The following is a 17,313-nucleotide window of genomic DNA, read 5'->3' as shown; positions in this document are numbered from 1 at the left end:
AGGCAGAATTGACTTTCAATAAATTATATGTTTAAAGTGTACAATTTGATAAGTGTTGATGTGTAATACACCCACGAAGCTATCACGACAGTCACGATAGAAAACCTATCCTTACCCCCCGAAAATTTCTTTGTGGCCCTTTGTAATCTCTCCCTCCCACCCTTCCTCACCCCACCATCCCCAGGCAACTGCTGATATGCTTCCTGTCACAGCTGATTAGTTTGCATTTTCTAGAATGTGACTGGCCCAAGGCCATCCCAACGCTAGCACAGACCTAGGTTGGGGGGCTGGAGCTTCTGACTTCTGGTCTCAGCATTTTCCTCACAATGTGGGCTGCCCTCCGTGAAGGACTGAACATCTCCATCACGAGCCCAGCCAAGAAAGTTCCAGCACCAGAAATATCCCTGGGATACCCTTGATTCCAGCCCCAGGGTCAATGTCATATACATAAATATAGGCCAAGAAACACCATAGACATGTTGAAGGTCCACAAGATTGACCATTTTGCTTTTCACTTTATTCTAAAATGAGTTCTTGTGCATCACAGCAGAAAAAAAATGACAGAAATATGGAACCTAGCTAATTTAGTAGAAACTGTTTAAAATAAAGATACTAAGTAATCGATTGCAAGTAGAATTAAAATAAATGATCCAAAATACAAGTCTCACTTTACAGACTACAAGGCTCATTCACTTGCCTGTTTCCGTTCAGCCTCACAACACCCCTAAGGGTAGGAGGACGAAAACGGCTATCTTCCTTTGTACATAGTGAGCTAAGGCCCATGATATGCTCCAGAGCTCAGACCTTTGAGTGTCAAGGCTAAGGCCACAGTCATCTTCCCAGCAAATCCAAGGTCCTTCCCAACGTTTAAGAGAAGTATAAGCACCTGGATCCCTGGGCATGTCCGCTTAAAAACTGACAAATCGGGCTTCCCTGGTGGCGCAGTGGTTGAGAGTCCGCCTGCCGATGCAGGGGACGCGGGTTCGTGCCCCGGTCCGGGAAGATCCCACATGCCGCGGAGCGGCTGGGCCCGTGAGCCATGGCCGCTGAGCCTGCGCGTCCGGAGCCTGTGCTCCGCAACGGGAGAGGCCACAACAGTGAGAGGCCCGCGTACCGCAAAATAAATAAATAAATAAATAAATAAGGACAAATCTGCTTGTTAACATACTAGACTCAGTGGACTTGGTACAAAACTGAATTTCACAAAGAGCTTTGAAGAGCATGTGTTAGCGTGTGGCAGTGATTGGATGTGTATAACCTGTCCTTGGTTATTTGAAGAAGAGGAGGTGTGTTTCTGAGCAATCAGGCTCCCCGTGTGAGAAAGGAATGTTTCCACAGCATTTCAAGGAGGCCCATGGAGCTGGTGGGTGGACCCCAAGATGCCCTAGACCCAGGTTCTCCCACCAGGAGACCCGGCGTGCTCACAAGCAATGGACCTGCATAGGGGAACCAGGACACCTGTAAGCCTCCTCACAGAAGGGATGGTGACACTGTCCATGGGCTCCCCTCAGACGACAGTCACATTGCTACTTGGCCCATCCCTTTGGTCCTGTGTTCATCCACTCAGAGTCCTCTTGATCTTTCTTCCTGCTAATGAGTTTTTCCCCATGATGGTCCAAGGACTTGGGCCTTTTCTCTCCACTCCCGCAAAATGGGTATAGCCCTCATTTCTAATAATCTTTTGAAACAACCTCTGCTTTCCCTTCTCCCTATTTACCCTCCATGCGCACGTACCCACACACAGACACAGAGCCCATTGCAGAACTGCCTGCCTTAGATACCCTCTGATCACAAGTGAGAGTGATGAATGATGCAGCAGTCGGCTGCCCCTGTGGTCAGGGAACATGTGGTTCCACATGGTTTCTACCCTGAGTTGTTCAGAAATAAGGAACTGCTTCCCCTCACACATCCCCTGTACGTTTTGTTTATATCCCAACTTGCAGCACGCTAGCCTTGGCCAACCTGCCCATGGAAGCCAGGTCTGATGGCTTTTTTGAGAAAATGGATATGAAAAAAGATGAGGGGGCAAGTCACCGAGAAATCAAACCCCTTTCCCCAAATCACAAAGAAAAGCAAATCCCCACCGGGGTCAGGAGTAGGATCCAAGGGCTCCTTTTGGATGCACAATGGCTTCACTGCTTATTAAACCACAAGGTCTGAGCATTGGAACGAACCTTACCAGATCTGTCCCTTAAAGAGTAAAGTCAACCCCCAAGTTTTCCAGATCTGCAAACGAAATTTGGATCGCTTAAGAAGCAGCATGGCATCTCTCCTCACTCCAAGCACAAATCCCTGTGCGCTTAGCTCTGTTCCAGCTCCACATCTGCTCCTTGGCTGTGCTGCGTCACTCCAGGCTCAGTCTGGGAATAAGCCACCACAACGCCCTCCTTCTCTGCACTTCGACAGCAGGACGGTAAGTGTCACGAATGGGCCCCTCACTTCCTGAAACTGTCTGCACGTATACGTGGGCTTCTTCTGCTCCCATGATATTCTTCTCCTCTGTTGGTAACCGACTAGGATTCTTGACAAAACAAACAGGTTTAAAAATGTATACATCAGGGGCTTCCCTGGTGGTGCAGCGGTTGAGAGTCCACCTGCCGATGCAGGGGACATGGGTTCGTGCCCCGGTCCGGGAAGATCCCACATGCAGCGGAGCGGCTGGGCCCGTGAGCCATGGCCGCTGAGCCTGCGCGTCCAGAGCATGTGCTCCGCAACGGGAGAGGCCACAACAGTGAGAGGCCCGCGTAAAACACACACACACAAATATATATATATATATATATATATATATATATATATATATATATATATATACATCAAAGACTTTGCTTCTGGCCAAGTTGGAGTAACAGCAGCCAGATTTACCCTCCCACCTGAAACAACCAACCATCAGACAAAATGTTTGGAACAAATAGTTTTCAAGACATTGGACATCATCAATGTGATCGTTGATATGGTTGGGTTTTAATCTACAATCGTCCTATTTGTTTTCTTTCTGCATAGATTTTAGAAGCACCTTATTGAGTTCCATGAAAAATATTTGTTGAGGTTTATATTGGAATTACATTTATGATACAGATCAATCTGAAGTTGTTTGATATCTGTATACTATTGAGTCTTCTTATCCAGGAGCATTGAATACCAACTCCCATTATTTAGGTCTGACTTAATATCTTTTACTGAAGTTTTATTATTCTCCATAAAGGGATGACATGTTTTTGTTAGATTTATTCCTCATCATTCTGTGTATTTTTTTTTTTTTTTTTTTTAAAGATTTTTTTTTTTTTTTTTTTTCGGTATGCGGGCCTCTCACTGTTGTGGCCTCTCCCGTTGCGGAGCACAGGCTCCGGACGCACAGGCCTAGCGGCCATGGCTCACGGGCTTAGTTGCTCCGCGGCATGTGGGATCTTCCCGGACCAGGGCACGAACCCGTGTTTCCTGCATCGGCAGGCGGATTCTCAACCACTGCGCCACCAGGGAAGCCCATTCTGTGTATTTTTATTACCACTACAAAATGGTATTTTTTTAAAATTACTTTTTCTAATTAATTGTTATTGATTTTTAGAAATGTGAATTACTTTCTAATATTGATTTTATATCCAGTAAACTTGTTAAAATATCTTGTTACTTCTATTAATTTATCTGTAGATAATTTGGCTTTTCTATGTAGATAATCATATCATTTGTAAATAATGACATTTTTGTTTCTTCTTTTCCAGTCTTATGCTTCTTTTTCTTTTTTTAATCTTTATTGAGGTATAATCGACAAATAAAATTGTAAGATATTTAAAGAGAATAGTGTGATTATTTGACATACATATACATTGTGAAAGGATTCTCCTGCACTGAGTTAATTTCTACTTCTTTTTCTCATCCTGCTGCGTTGACTAGGACCTAAAGTATAATATCAAATAGAACTGGTAACAATGAGCATCCTTGTTTTGTTTCTGATCTGAAAAAGAATCATTAACATTTTACCTTTAGGTATGATATTTGCTGTAATTTTTTTTTTAAGATGTCTTGTTTCAAATTAAGGAAGTGCCTTTAAAATTTTTGGTTTGCTAGGAGTTCACATCACAAATGGCTGTATAATATTTTTGAATTCTCTTCTATGGAAATGATCACATGATTTTTCTCTTTTACCAGTGAAATAAGTGATATTAAATTAATTTTCTAATATTAAATAAATCTTGAATTCCTGTCCAGCCAGTAAAAATATAATGAGAACCTCCTTTGTGCTTACCCTGTACTTCTCCTGTACACCAGAGGCTTTAAGACCCTTAGCTTGTTTGCCATGTGAATGATGTGTAGTGATTATAACCAAGAGTTCTTACCTCAGCTATCCTGGGACTGTCATAGATTTCTGAAATTTCACAAGGCCTCTCACGTTCCTAAGTTGTTTTAAAAAATAAAACAAAATAAAGAAGAAGAAGAAATGAAAGGTTACAGCATTTGCCTATGACCATGATTAAAATCAATGGTTCTTAAACCTGGCTGCATATTAGAATCACCAGAGAGCTTTAAAAATATAACAAAATAAACAAATAGATAATAACTGCCCCCTTCCAGAAAAAATATAAACGAGATACCACTGTGAATTACTTCAAAAATAATCCAGGTTGACAGTGTGGAAAAGTGGGTGGAAGCGGAGATGAAACAAGATTGGCCGTTGTTAATAACTAGATTCATTATACTATACTCTCTACCTTAGTATCTGTTTAACGTGATCTATCATAAAATGTTGGGATATTTTTGGTACCAATGCCACAGCTCTATCATTCAGAGATTCTGATTTAATTGGTTTTGGGTTGGTATTTTCATAGCCTCCAAGATGATTTTAAAGTGCCCTGAAAGACTGAGGAAACATTACTTAAATAATACCACCAACAACCACAATATTTCTTAATATATTTAAAGTTTACAGCTTGTCAACACATCTTTATACCCATGATGTCATTCCATCCTTACACCTCCGCTTACCTCTTCAAATAAGTTGGGTAGGGACTTCCCTGGTGGCGCAGTGGTTAAGAATCCGTCTGTCAATGCAGGGGACATGGGTTCGAGCCCCGGTCCAGGAAGATCCCACATGCCATGGAACAACCAAGCCCGTGAGCCACAACTACTGAGCCTGCATGCCACAACTACTGAAGCCTGCGTGCCTAGAGCCTGTGCTCCGCAACAAGAGAAGCCACCGCAATGAGAAGCCTGTGCACCACAGTGAAGAGTAGCCCCCACTCGCTGCAACCAGAGAAAGCCCGCGTGCCACAATGAAGACCCAACGCAGCTAAAAATTTAACAAAAAATGTTTTTAATTAAATAAATAAGGTGGGTATATATATTTTTCTTTTTGGCCGCACTGCACAGCTTGTGGGATCTTAGTTCCCCACAAGGGCAAGGAGGGATTGAACCCTGGCCCTTGGCCGCTGAGACCACAGAGTCCTTACCACTGGACCGCCAGGGAATTCCTGAGGTGGGTAGTTTTTATGACTCTTATTTTGGAGTTGAACTAACCAAGAAACAGAAAACGTTAAGTCACTTGTCCAGGATCATATAAATCGTACAGTGGCAGAGCCAGGGTTAGAACCTATGTTTTTTACTCCTCATTAACGCCTACCACTGTGAGAACAATCCGGAATGTTCATAAATAAGGAAGGAATTAGAGCCCAGAGTCCACCCAATACAGTCGTATCACAACTGTGGACCCTGGCTGGACATGGGTCAGGGTGGCCCTTGAATTCTGAGCCTGGTCTCCAGAGCAATCTGGTATTTGGATGGGGTGGGGTTGGGAGATTCCCTTGTGACTGATGTGTGTTCAGAAGTGGGAAAAGGACAAAGATTAACAGAGTCACATACTCCTGGACATATCCCTACAATAGACGCCTCAGGGTCTGTTTGTCTCCCATCTTTCCTAAGATCACCTGCATCCTCTTTGTGAAGCTTGTGGCCTTGTTTCTCAAGGTTAGAGAACACACCCACTGTACTGTAGTGTTTGCCGTAGCAACAAACGTCCCTCTCCGCTGCTACTTTTTGCCATCCCAGATACCAACCTCAAGTGACATAAGGGTTGTGTGACAAATCAGCTCTGCCTGGAGGATAATGTCATGAGTCTGAGACAGAAATTGAAGCACAGAAACATCCACCACCTTGTCCTCAGAAAACAGACATGGGTCCTGACACCCTCAGCCCAAAACCAGTTCACCAAATACCGATTCTTGCCAACACGTCCAGACCCAAAGAAGCTTCTAATCACCTCGGTGGACTCACTGCTGCTTCTTCTTTGGTGAATCAGAGTAAATAGTAGGGCCACCAGCAGGGCTGTGGCCACCAGGGACGGGATGCCAGCCGCTAACCCAAGAGAGAGTCCACAGTCCTGCACAGAGAAAATAGTCAGGTTCTCCCGGAAAAAAAGGAAGAGTTCGATTGATTAAAAGTAAAACAAAACCCTACATGGACCCTAAGTATTGTACACAAAATCAAAAGGGTAATGAAATACAGTGAAAAATTGTTTGCAACGTACATGACAAACGGCTCATTTTCATAGGAGTTAATGTACATAGTTTAAATTAGTTGGAAAAGGGCGATAATTCAGTAGAAAATTGGACAAATATATGAACAGGCCATTCCTAGAAACAGAAATACAAATGTTGCATCAACACAGGAAGAGCTGAAATACAGTTCAAAGCAACAATTAGATACCATTCTTATCTATTAGTCTGGCAAAAAGTAAAAGGTTTTAGTGTAACCCACACCATTTTGATATGAATTGTTTAATTTATTTACATTAAATGCACGAGCCAATTAATTTTCAGACTCTCATTTTGCTTTGATCTGAGTGAAAATAGCCATGCTTGTAGCCCCATAAGTTTTCAGATTTGCAGATTATTTGAAAATACCAAAGCTAGTATTCAGAATCCCTACACATATGCAAGTGTCGTATAATACTGGATTCTTCTTCATTTTGGGGGGGGGGTGATTTTATTAAAGAATGACAGAATACGTAAAAGTATATACATTATAAATATACAGCTTGATGACTTTTCACGTGATGAACCCACCCATGTAACCAGCACCCAGATGAAGAAACAGAACATTACCAGCCCCCCAGAAGCCCCTCGGGCTCCATTCCAGTCACTGCATGTGTAACCTCTATCCTGAAATCCATCACTGTAGGTTAGTCTTGTCTGTTTTTCAACGTCATCTAGATGCACGTAGTATGTATGTAGTATGTATGTATACATGTATACATGTATGTATGTATGTAGTCTCTTGTGTCTAGCTTCTTTTGTTCAACACTTTGGGAATCATCTGTGATTTTGCGTGTTCTCCTTCCCTTTTGAACTAAGTTGGTCATAAGAATAATAGTTGAGGAAGATTCTGTGCTTGGTGACAGCTCACATATCAAACTTTAATCCTCAAAACGAATGCATCAGATGGGTACGGCATCATCCCCATTTTCTAAATGACCAAACTAAGGCTCCATAATTTAAGTGATATACTTACTGCTCCTTTCCCACTGGTAACAGCTGGGGAGGAAGTCTGGGTGGAAAAAGAACATACGTCTTAAGAAAACAAAATCTATAGAATGCACATCACACAACACAGGGTTGTAAATGCCTAAAGTATATACCTTTGCTAAACTTTTTATTAAAAACTACTGCCGAACAGAACCCTCTTTGATTGCTTCTCAGGTAAGAAGGAATAAAATTGGGTTACAAGGAGAGAGAAATCAGAAATTCAGGTGAGGTCTTCATTATTCACCCTGTGGTTTTGCCATAACAGGTTTCAGAACTCAAAAGGGTTTTCTCCTGTCCCAAGTCCCCACACCCTTCCCAGCACACTTTGGGCCTACTTGTCCCTGTTGCTAGAAGGGAAAAAAGTTAAATACCAGTGGAAGCCAGACTCTTTAAGGAGGCCTTACTTGTTTCCAAACTGCAATGAAGCAAATGGCTTGGGCAGGTATCTGAAGTTGTGAATTATCCATGCTCCTGGGATAATTCTACACTGAATGAGTACACTACATGTTCCCATTTCACATCTCCACTCAAGGAGGGGCACTGGATTTTATCCATTTATTAGATATATCAGATGAGAGTCTTATCTGGATCAATAAATCTCAGGACAGAGTTCCACATTAGCAACTGACACGTGTAAACTACGCTAGGTGGCGCCGTGTGGGGTTAAGAGCACAAGTCCTAGGCTCACACTAGACGGTATGAAATGCCGATTTCTCCACTCACGAGCTAACGAGCCTCATTTCTTCATCTATACAATAGGGCTGTGAGTACCTACCTCTAGGATTGGTAAGAGGATCAAATGAGCGCCAGGAGTACAAGCTTTTGTCATTCCTTTAAACTTGGCAAAGCTCTGGCCAGACCTGTTATATATTGAATATTCTCATCAACCTCAGTGAGTACACTGGAATCCCAGGGGCTTGGACTTTTGACAGTTATTGTCTCTATTTTACAAAAAAAAAAAAAAAAAAAGATCCAGATCTCAGAGAAGTTATAGGTCTTCTCCCAGGTTTCATAGATAACCATAAATCTAACCTGAATGTGGATGTTTGATTCCAGACTTAAGCCTCTTTCCCAGAGATCTCCCATCGAAGGAGAGATTTGCTAACCAGGTATTGACACTTGGTACTTAACTGGCTACAGTTTTTAAAAATAGAACTACCATACGACCCAGAAATCCCACTGCTGGGCATATACCCTGAGAAAACCATAATTCAAAAAGAGTCATGTACCACAGTGTTCACTGCAGTTCTATTTACAATAGCCAGGACATGGAAGCAAACTAAGTGTCCATCGACAGATGAATGGATAAAGAAGATGTGGCACATATATACAATGGAATACTACTCAGCCATAAAAAGGAACGAAATTGAACTAATTGTAGTGAGGTGGATGAACCTAGAGACTGTCATACAGAGTGAAATAAGTCAGAAAGAGAAAAACAAATATCGTATGCTAATGCATATATATAGAATCTAGAAAAAAAAAATGGTTCTGAAGAGCCTAGGGGCAGGACGGGAATAAAGACGAAGACATAGAGAATGGACTTGAGGACACGGGGAGGGGGAAGGGTAAGCTGTGACGAAGTGAGAGAGTGGCATGGACATATATATGCTACCAAATATAAAATAGATAGCTAGTGGGAAGCAGCCGCATGGCACAGGGAGATCAGCTCAGTGCTTTGTGTCCACCTAGAGGGGTGGGATAGGGAGGGTGGGAGGGAGGGAGACGCAAGAGGGAAGAGATATGGGAACATATGTATATGTATAACTGATTCACTTTGTTATAAAGCAGAAACTAACACACCATTGTAAAGCAGTTACACTCCAATAAAGATGTTAAAAACTAAATAAATAAATAAATTTAAAAATTTTTTAAAAAATAAATAGCTACAGTTTTACTGAAGCGCAATCTTACCCTACCCCCCCCTTAAAGCTGCATTTACCTTAAGGGTTCTATTTCTCAGGGTGATGCCAAGAGTTGCATATCATTTGGGGTAAGATGTTTTGTCTTCCAGTTACAGAAATTCACTTGGGCTGGCTTTGGCCCCCCCAAATGAGTTACCTCTAAGGATTCAGGGGTACCTCATGGAACCCATGGGCAGCAGGAATCTGGCCTCTCTAGGGACTGAAGCTGGGGACTGGGAACCTGTCAGGACCAAAGCCATCCCTCCTGGGATCTCTCCATCTCTCCTGGGCAGAACGGCCTTTCATCTGTATTTTTCTCTGCCTGTTTGCTTCCTTCTTTCTCTCTCCGGATAGATTTTTTTCTGCCCTCATGAACACCTGCTAATTGTACCAGCTAACGCTTATGGAGAACTTACTGTGCCAGGCTGTTGAAGTACTTTTGCTGTATCGACTCATTTATTCTTCACCATAGCCAGTGAAGCAGGACTATAACGATCGCCATTTTACAGAAGAGAAGAGTGAGGCACAGAGAAGTCAAGTAACTTGTGCAAGGTCACACAGCCCCAAGTGGCAGATGCCGAGTGGTCTGGCTCCAGGGTCCAAGCTCTTAACCGTTGGACTACTCTGCCTTCCATGACCAAATGCAGCATCCCAAACCAGTTTTTATACTTGACACTTCAGCGTGGCCCAGTAGGGGCTGACTTGCATATGTGGCCCTGTCCCAGTCATCCAGCTGCACCAAAAGGGAAGGGTTCTATGGTAGAAATATAACTGCCAGGTAGGGTGGCCAGCTGTCCTGGTTTTCCACAGAAATTGCCTAGGTGGTAGCACATTCAGTGCTAAAAGCAGACAGTCCCAGGCAGGCTGGGGTGGCTGTTGTCCTACATAGGTTCAAAGGGAGGAGGGACAGTTCTCCGAGAAATGTGCTGTGAACCAAGGAGATGCTCCCAAAGTGACGACTAACGGCGTAAGGGCCTCCCTCTCACCCCATTTCACCCTCACCGCCCCAAGCAACGGCTTCCTGCTTCTCTGAGTTACCTTCGTGAGCTGGGCCAAGCCAGGATAAGACAGAACCCGGGGTCTCTATGGACCTGCTGGCTTCGAGCAGCCAGCGGGAAAGTGCCAGCAGGAAAGTGCCAGCGGTGGCCATACTAAAAGGTTTTGACAGGTAAGGAGAGGGATATAGGGGAACTTGTCTGCAGCCAACAGGCAGAGGCGGAAGCAGGGAGCCGAGTGAGCCAGGGAGGTTCGGAAGGCAGGGCCACGCCGGGAGGGTAGAGCAGGTGCCAGGGAGTCACGGACAGATGTCAGGGCCGCCAGTGTGGCAGCAAAGGGCCGGCGGTGCGTCTCGAGGCTCTACCTCTCTGCTGCTCTCCAGAGTGATGCCCCCACATGGTACAGTAAACATGAGCACGGGCTTAAGCGTCCCCTTTCCTGGCGATTCCATCTATTCTCTTTGAATGACCATTTGACTTTTCAGAAAACGTTGGCACAGCCAAAACCACTGAAAAACTGGGCCAGGAAAACACCTGGCTCCATCACAGCAGCACTTCTGGTCAGAAAACAATCATCGACTGCAAATCTCCATTGGGACTTGCCACTAAATGTCACAATCCAGAGCCGTAAAACATTCATTCTCCTTGACCCCAATCATTCCCCTTCTAGGCTACATTCTAAGGAAATCAGCTTAAGTGCTGACAAGGATTTATCTATACCTACCTGTTTATCACAAAATCATTCCTAATAGTGATTAACCACTTAAAGAAATAATTCACTTGAAGAAATACCATGTGACCACCCTCAGTACAGTTATAAAGTTGGATGGAAAACACTTATCATATAAAACTATGGGTAGAATAAGAAGACCATGGTACAAAAGCAACAAAAGTCAAAATTTATGTAAAGTCAGACAGGACTGGAATTAGTGTCCCCAGTGTTTGCTGCTGATGGCAATTTAGCTGTTTTGTTTTTTTTGCTATTTTCCTTTTCAAAATGTGTATTTATAATTTTTATAATCGAAAACGTTTCTCTCAGCACCCCCAGCTCTCCACATGAGCTTTGCATGAGGGCATCCTGGAGGCCCAGTGTCAACTCTGCATTGATCTTTGCTGACCTGCCTGGTGAACGGGGACTGCTGTACTCACTGTATTGGCCGGCAGTGTGGAGTTCAGGGAAAAACTCTGGAAGAGAGAAGGAAACATTAAAGCTCCCAGGAATGGTCAGCCAGGCTCCTCACCCCTCCACCAAATGTCACTGACCCTGGTGGATTCCAGGAGAATTTACTGACCCACAGGCTCAGTCAGTCCCAGCCTCCCCTCCCAGTCTTGGCCCCAAAAGACGACAGGGGAGCACCGGAGCCTGAGGTCATGAGTTCCTCCCTCAGCATCAGGCAGTCTTGGCCTCTCTCCTTTTCCAGGTCCTCAACCAGAGCCAGATTAAGGGACCAGCCAGTGAAGCTATTGCCTGAGCAGTCCTGACCCAAACGGGCAGCAGAAACATTACTAGAAATTCAGCAGAGTGCTAAGAATTGTTTTTTCCCCCAGAACTCCTTTCAGGGAGGAAACTGTGTAAAGTGATGGCGCTTTCTTCTTGGGGTGGGAAGTAAGACCCTCCAGGGGCTCCAACAAGAACACCTGCTCCTTCAACCCCCTCCCAGGAGGAGAAGTTGAGGAAGACAAGCTTCTATTTTTGCAGAGTCCGGGGCAGGGGTTCCAGGCTGGAGCTGAGCTGGTCAGAGCGACAGAGGAGATGCTAACCCTCTGTGCCCTCCCCTCACTCAGCACCCAGACTTACCTCTCCCCCAAGTATGGCATCAATATTTAAAGATTGTCGGCTCAATGGGACACCAACATGTTAGCCTGCCCACGTGCCCACCTACCCGGACCAGACCCTGCCCAGGGCCTCCAGTGGCTCCTTCCTTCTCCCTGTCCCCATCTCCTGTCACTCCAGTTTGGGCTCTAGGTCCATCCACCTCACTACAAATAATTCAATTCCATTCCTTTTTATGGCTGAGTAATATTCCATTGTATATATGTGTCACATCTTCTTTATCCATTCATCTGTTGATGAACACTTAGGTTGCTTCCATGTCCTGGCTATTGTAAATAGTACTGCAGTGAACATTGTGGTACATGTCTCTTTTTGAATTATGGTTTTCTCAGGGTATATGCCCAGTAGTGGGATTGCTGGGCCATATGGCAGTTCTAGTTTTAGTTTTTTAAGGAATCTCCATACTGCTTTCCATAGTGGTTGTAGCAATTTACATTCCCACCAACAGTGCAAGAGGGCAGAACTCTCATTTTACAGAAAAGGAAGCTGAGGCCCAGGGACTCCTCAGAAATTACCTCACGGATAAATGAGAACAGTTGGAGCTTATCTCTTAAAACAGGCCAAGTGGGATTGGTCCATGTGACTCAAATCCAACCTGGAAGATGGTTCTAGAGGCAATTGTCCCAATATATGCAAAATTGATGAGACACCTGTTTTAGCTAGCTTTCTGGAAGGTTGGAATTCAGAGAGGTTAATGAATGAGAAATTCCTTTGTGGACTAAAAAGGTTCCAAGCACCTACAATGTATAGTTCCCCCTACCCCCTGCCCCAGAGATTATGTCTTTCAGTTAGGATGTCCCCAGCCAGCCAGCACGCTTCCGTGGCGACTCTTCGCTTCTCTGTCTCTTAACAACAGGGGGCCCTCACTTTATAGAGAAGAAAGTCGATGAAGAATTTGAACAAGTTGCCCAAATTCACACAACTGGGTCTTTTGGTGACAGCCTCTTTCTACTACATCACAGGCTTCCTCAGGACTCCTAGAGTTTCTGCAGAATAACCGGAGCCCCCAATTATTCTGCACCTTCTTTTCCAGGACAGTATTAGGACAAGAGGGACATCTGGGCCACCTTAGGTCAGGGTCTTCCTGCTCAAGGGACCTAACCACTACCTTTCATGGTAATGCCAACTGAGCCTGCAGAGGACACTGGATGGTCTCTGCATCAAACGCAGCTGCCCAGAGCCTTATCTCATCAGTGAGCACTGGGTACTGAGGTCAGCAGGCCCAGGACAAAGCTTCCTTTGGGGGGACAGCAGAAGGGAGGAGCAGCAACAAGTGGGCTATTGCACGTGCTGTTTATCAACATTTGGATGACGGAGGTTTTGGCTAATTTCAGAAAGACACTTATATTTTGTAGAAGCACACTACAACGCTCTCATGGAAAGAAAAACATCACGTAAATGTGGGTGGAGAAGAATCTCACGCAGTGTCCTTTAGAGAGGCAGCTGGGTGGGGCAAGGCAACCCTGGGCTTGGAGCCCCCTGATCTGGATTTGAGTCCAGACTCAGCCATTTAGTAGCTGTGTGGCCTGGGGAAAGTGAATCAAGCTCTCTGGTCTCCATTTCCTCACAACAAATCTATTCTACCAGGCACAGTTCTTCCGTCCTCAAAACAGGGATACTATTAACTAAGCCCAAAGGAAATAATGTCTGTGGCAGCTCTTTCCAAACTATAAAATACTCCAGGTGGAAGATCACGTGGTGTCATATTCTTCATGGCCTAGTCAGCACAGAGCAAGGCACAGGGAAGCCCCTGGAAAGATCTTGTTGGATGGAATTGTCTACATGGATTAGCAATATTCAGAGTCCTGGGATTTGGTACAAGGCACTCATTGCTAGTCTAAGCACTATGTGATATCTACATAATGGTTCTGAAGGTACATCAGGATCTCAGTGGCTGAGTGTCACTCATTACGAGTCTGCTGTTTGTGATGTGGGAAGGAGGGGAGATGGGATAACACCACTCACTGCTATGAGCGAGTGGTCACACACTGCACTCATAACCTCCCTACCAGGGAAGCACTCTCACCTCTACATCACGGGTGAGGTGACCGAGACCAGGACAGTTTTCTCAAGGTCCCCAGCTGGTTAAGTGGGAGAGGCTAGATCACAGATCTTCCCAACTCCAAAGCCTGAATTCAACTCCTTTTTTTTTTTCTTTTTTTAAGTTTTAACATCTTGTTAAAATACTTTCAAGAGGGCTTCCCTGGTGGTGCAGTGGTTAAGAATCCGCCTGCCAATGCAGGGGACACGGGTCTGAGCCCTGGTCCAGGAAGATCCCACATGCCGCGGAGCAGCTAAGCCCGTGCACCACCACTACTGAGCCTGCGCTCTAGAGCCCACAGGCCACAACTACTGAGCCCAGGCTCTAGAGCCCGCGAGCCACAACTACTGAGCCGGCGTGCCTAGAGTCCATGCTCTGCAACAAGAGAAACCACTAACGAGAAGCCCATGCACCACAATGAAGAGTAGCCCCCGCTCGCCGCAACTAGAGAAAGCCCACGTGCAACAACAAAGACCCAATGCAACCAAAAATAAATAAATAAAATAAAATAAATTTATTGGGGAAAAAAAAAGATTTTCAAGAAACAAGAATGCAGAGGGCGTCTTCTTTAGAGGACAGCCTTCTTCCTAACCTCCTGAACCCTCCCCGAACTGCCCTTTCCTCAGGAACTGGGTCCTGACTGTTGAATTCTGACGCCCAAGTCTCTAGTCTGGCTACTCCCCCAGCTCCTAGTAGACAGAAATACGGGTTCTGGATCCGGAGAGCTCTTCCAATGTGGCGCCAGCAGGTAGGGCCCCTCCCCAGCCCCTGAGGCCCAGAGGTGGGAGAGGTCACCCCTCTACCCTGGGCCTGCAGCCTCTCAGTCCTCCTGTTGCTCACCCCTCCCATCCTACGTTTGTTCACCTGTTGATGCTTCTAACAGACTTTACTCCTAGATGTCAACTCCTTTTAATAATCTCTTTAAAAAGGAATCACAGAAGCCTCTTCTAACTTACCAAGCTTCATCGACTGAGTCATAAGCAAACGTGTATCTAGTCACTAAGAAAGGTGGAAGGTTTCTGATGCAACTTATGACTCCCCCTGTTGCTGGTCACGCAGCAGAAGGCAGACTGAACAAATACAGATAAAGGCATGGATCGGACCCATTGCCTCAACTGGGAACTGAATTTAGCTGAAACATTTACTTTGCACCCTTGTATGTGGGGTTTTAAAAACAAAACCTTAATATTAAAATATAAGATGGAATCAGCAAATACTAGATAGAATGTTTTTAAATGATTGTCCGTCAGAAGAGGATTAAAAGCCAAGCTCTTTAACTTCCTTGCCCCAAGGGTACAGTTATATTTGAATTAGGAGATGTGAAATTTAAAAGTCTGGGGATTGTTTTTTATAGAGAGAAATGAAGGTTAGGCGGAGGAAAGAAGCTAACTCACACTCACCATTGCCGACAGCCTCCCGAGAGCTTTCTCCAAACACTGCCCTCAGCAAGCTCCTTTCTTGCCGGTGTTATTGGCTTGTGTCTTGCATTTGTAGGAACATCCAGCTGGGAGAGCAAGGGTGACAGGAGAAGAGGTGGCTCCCACAGAGCTCTGGCCGAGCCATTTATGGTCAGGGGAGTAGCCGAGTCTTTGGGCCCCACCCCTTGGGGAAGATGGTCTCCTGCTTCAGGGCCACTGTGTAAGGGCCAGGCCATCTACCTTCGTTGTCTTCATTTCCTGTCCTTTTTACTTTTCAAGCCCCTTCCTTGGTTACATCTCCATCTCAGCAAAGAACCCAGAGCTGACCTGAGAGCTTGGCGACTCCTGCACCAACATCTCTCTAGAAACAATGGGTTACACAGGCTGAGAGAGGCTGGCCACTCCACCTCCAGCTGCCAGGCCGTGGCGTGATACCCGTCCCAGCAACTGATGGAGTCAACACATCACCAGCGTCGATGTAGGGGCCTGGGAGATGCGGGCTGGAACCCCTCTCCTTGGTGGAGGCTGTAGCTGCCTCAGTGAGCACACGTCTCAGGCAATGAGCCACGTGGCGGTAAGTTAGCTTCACCCCCTTTCTGTTCTCACATTTTAATGGGGAGCCTCACAGAGCTGGAGGAAGCCATGAATGTGGGCTGCCTTATAATTCTTATGAGTTCTTCGTTAGGAGTTTGCTTCTTTAAAACGATGAAGGCGTTGGAGTCTCCTGTCCACAAAACAATTAAAACCAATCATTTGATCATTTCGATGAGTGCATTCATCCATTTACTAAACAAATCTTTTTGACGACTTCTCTATGCCACGTATTACTCTGGGCACAGTCCTGGGCTTGGTGAGAAAGACAGATGAGGCCCAGACTCTTAGGGAATGTATGTTCCCGCGAGGCAGGCCGAAAACAATCAGAACAAAACAGCAAAAACCACTGTGGAGGAGCAAGCGGGGTGTCGGGGAAGAGTGACTGGAGCGACCAGGAAGCAGTTGCTTTAGACGCCTCTGAGAGCTGACATTTAAGATGCACGTGAAAGATGAGAAGAGGGTCCCAGGCGAGGGAACAGGAAATGCAAAGTCCCGGGGGGGTGAAGCAGGCTTCCTGTGCTGGGACCAGAGGGAGGCCAGTGTACCTGCAGGGAGGGACCTGAAAGAGCTTAAAGACAGAGTGAGCTAGGGGCCCGTGATGTGAGCAGGCAGGGCATGGTAAGATTTCCATCGTAGAGCAATGGGAAGACATTCAGGGGTTTTGAGAGGGAGGGGGGATGATCTAACGGATGTTGACAATATTACCTGGCTTCTCTGTGGAGCCTGGATTATAGGGGACACAAGCGTTAACCTGGAGACTGGTTCGCAGAGTCCGGGTGAGTGGTGATGCTGGCTGCCCTGGGATGAGGACAGTGGAGATGGAGACGAGTGAATGGCTTTGTGGCTTATTGTGGCGATAAAGGCAGTGAGACTTGATGATGGAAGAAATGTGGGGCAGGGGAGGGGAGAGAAGGGGATGGAAAGATCGGAATGAAGCCGACTCCTGGGTTTGGGGCTTGACCAACAGGCATGGAGGCACCATCTGCTTAGGCGGGTGATACTGGAAAACGGGG

General features: G+C 45.5%; 1 protein-coding gene across 8 annotated transcripts; it reads right to left on the bottom strand.

The window, feature by feature from the left end:
- Positions 1 to 476: 476 nt before the first annotated feature.
- Positions 477 to 15,840, bottom strand: OPALIN (oligodendrocytic myelin paranodal and inner loop protein). 8 transcript variants are annotated; one of them, XM_067024950.1, is made up of 7 exons: positions 15,689 to 15,840; positions 11,536 to 11,598; positions 8,290 to 8,455; positions 7,501 to 7,536; positions 6,251 to 6,370; positions 4,335 to 4,391; positions 482 to 2,521 (listed from the first exon to the last, which is right to left on the bottom strand). In XM_067024950.1, exons 3-7 carry the CDS (start codon positions 8,341 to 8,343, stop codon positions 2,345 to 2,347), a joined length of 444 nt encoding a protein of 147 aa, XP_066881051.1. In that variant the 5' UTR covers positions 8,344 to 8,455; positions 11,536 to 11,598; positions 15,689 to 15,840; the 3' UTR covers positions 482 to 2,344. The 8 variants fall into 8 exon arrangements, with proteins under 8 accessions (XP_066881050.1, XP_066881051.1, XP_066881052.1 ...); XM_067024951.1 differs by having other exon boundaries at positions 11,563 to 11,598; positions 15,689 to 15,831; XM_067024949.1 differs by lacking the exon at positions 8,290 to 8,455 and having other exon boundaries at positions 477 to 2,521.
- Positions 15,841 to 17,313: the final 1,473 nt, after the last annotated feature.

The sequence above is a fragment of the Kogia breviceps genome, chromosome 2, assembly GCF_026419965.1.
Source record: "Kogia breviceps isolate mKogBre1 chromosome 2, mKogBre1 haplotype 1, whole genome shotgun sequence".
In the NCBI taxonomy this organism is placed as follows: Eukaryota; Metazoa; Chordata; class Mammalia; order Artiodactyla; family Physeteridae; genus Kogia; species Kogia breviceps.
The sequence above is the reverse complement of the archived record's forward strand: the minus strand, read 5'-3'. Positions and strand labels throughout refer to the sequence as shown.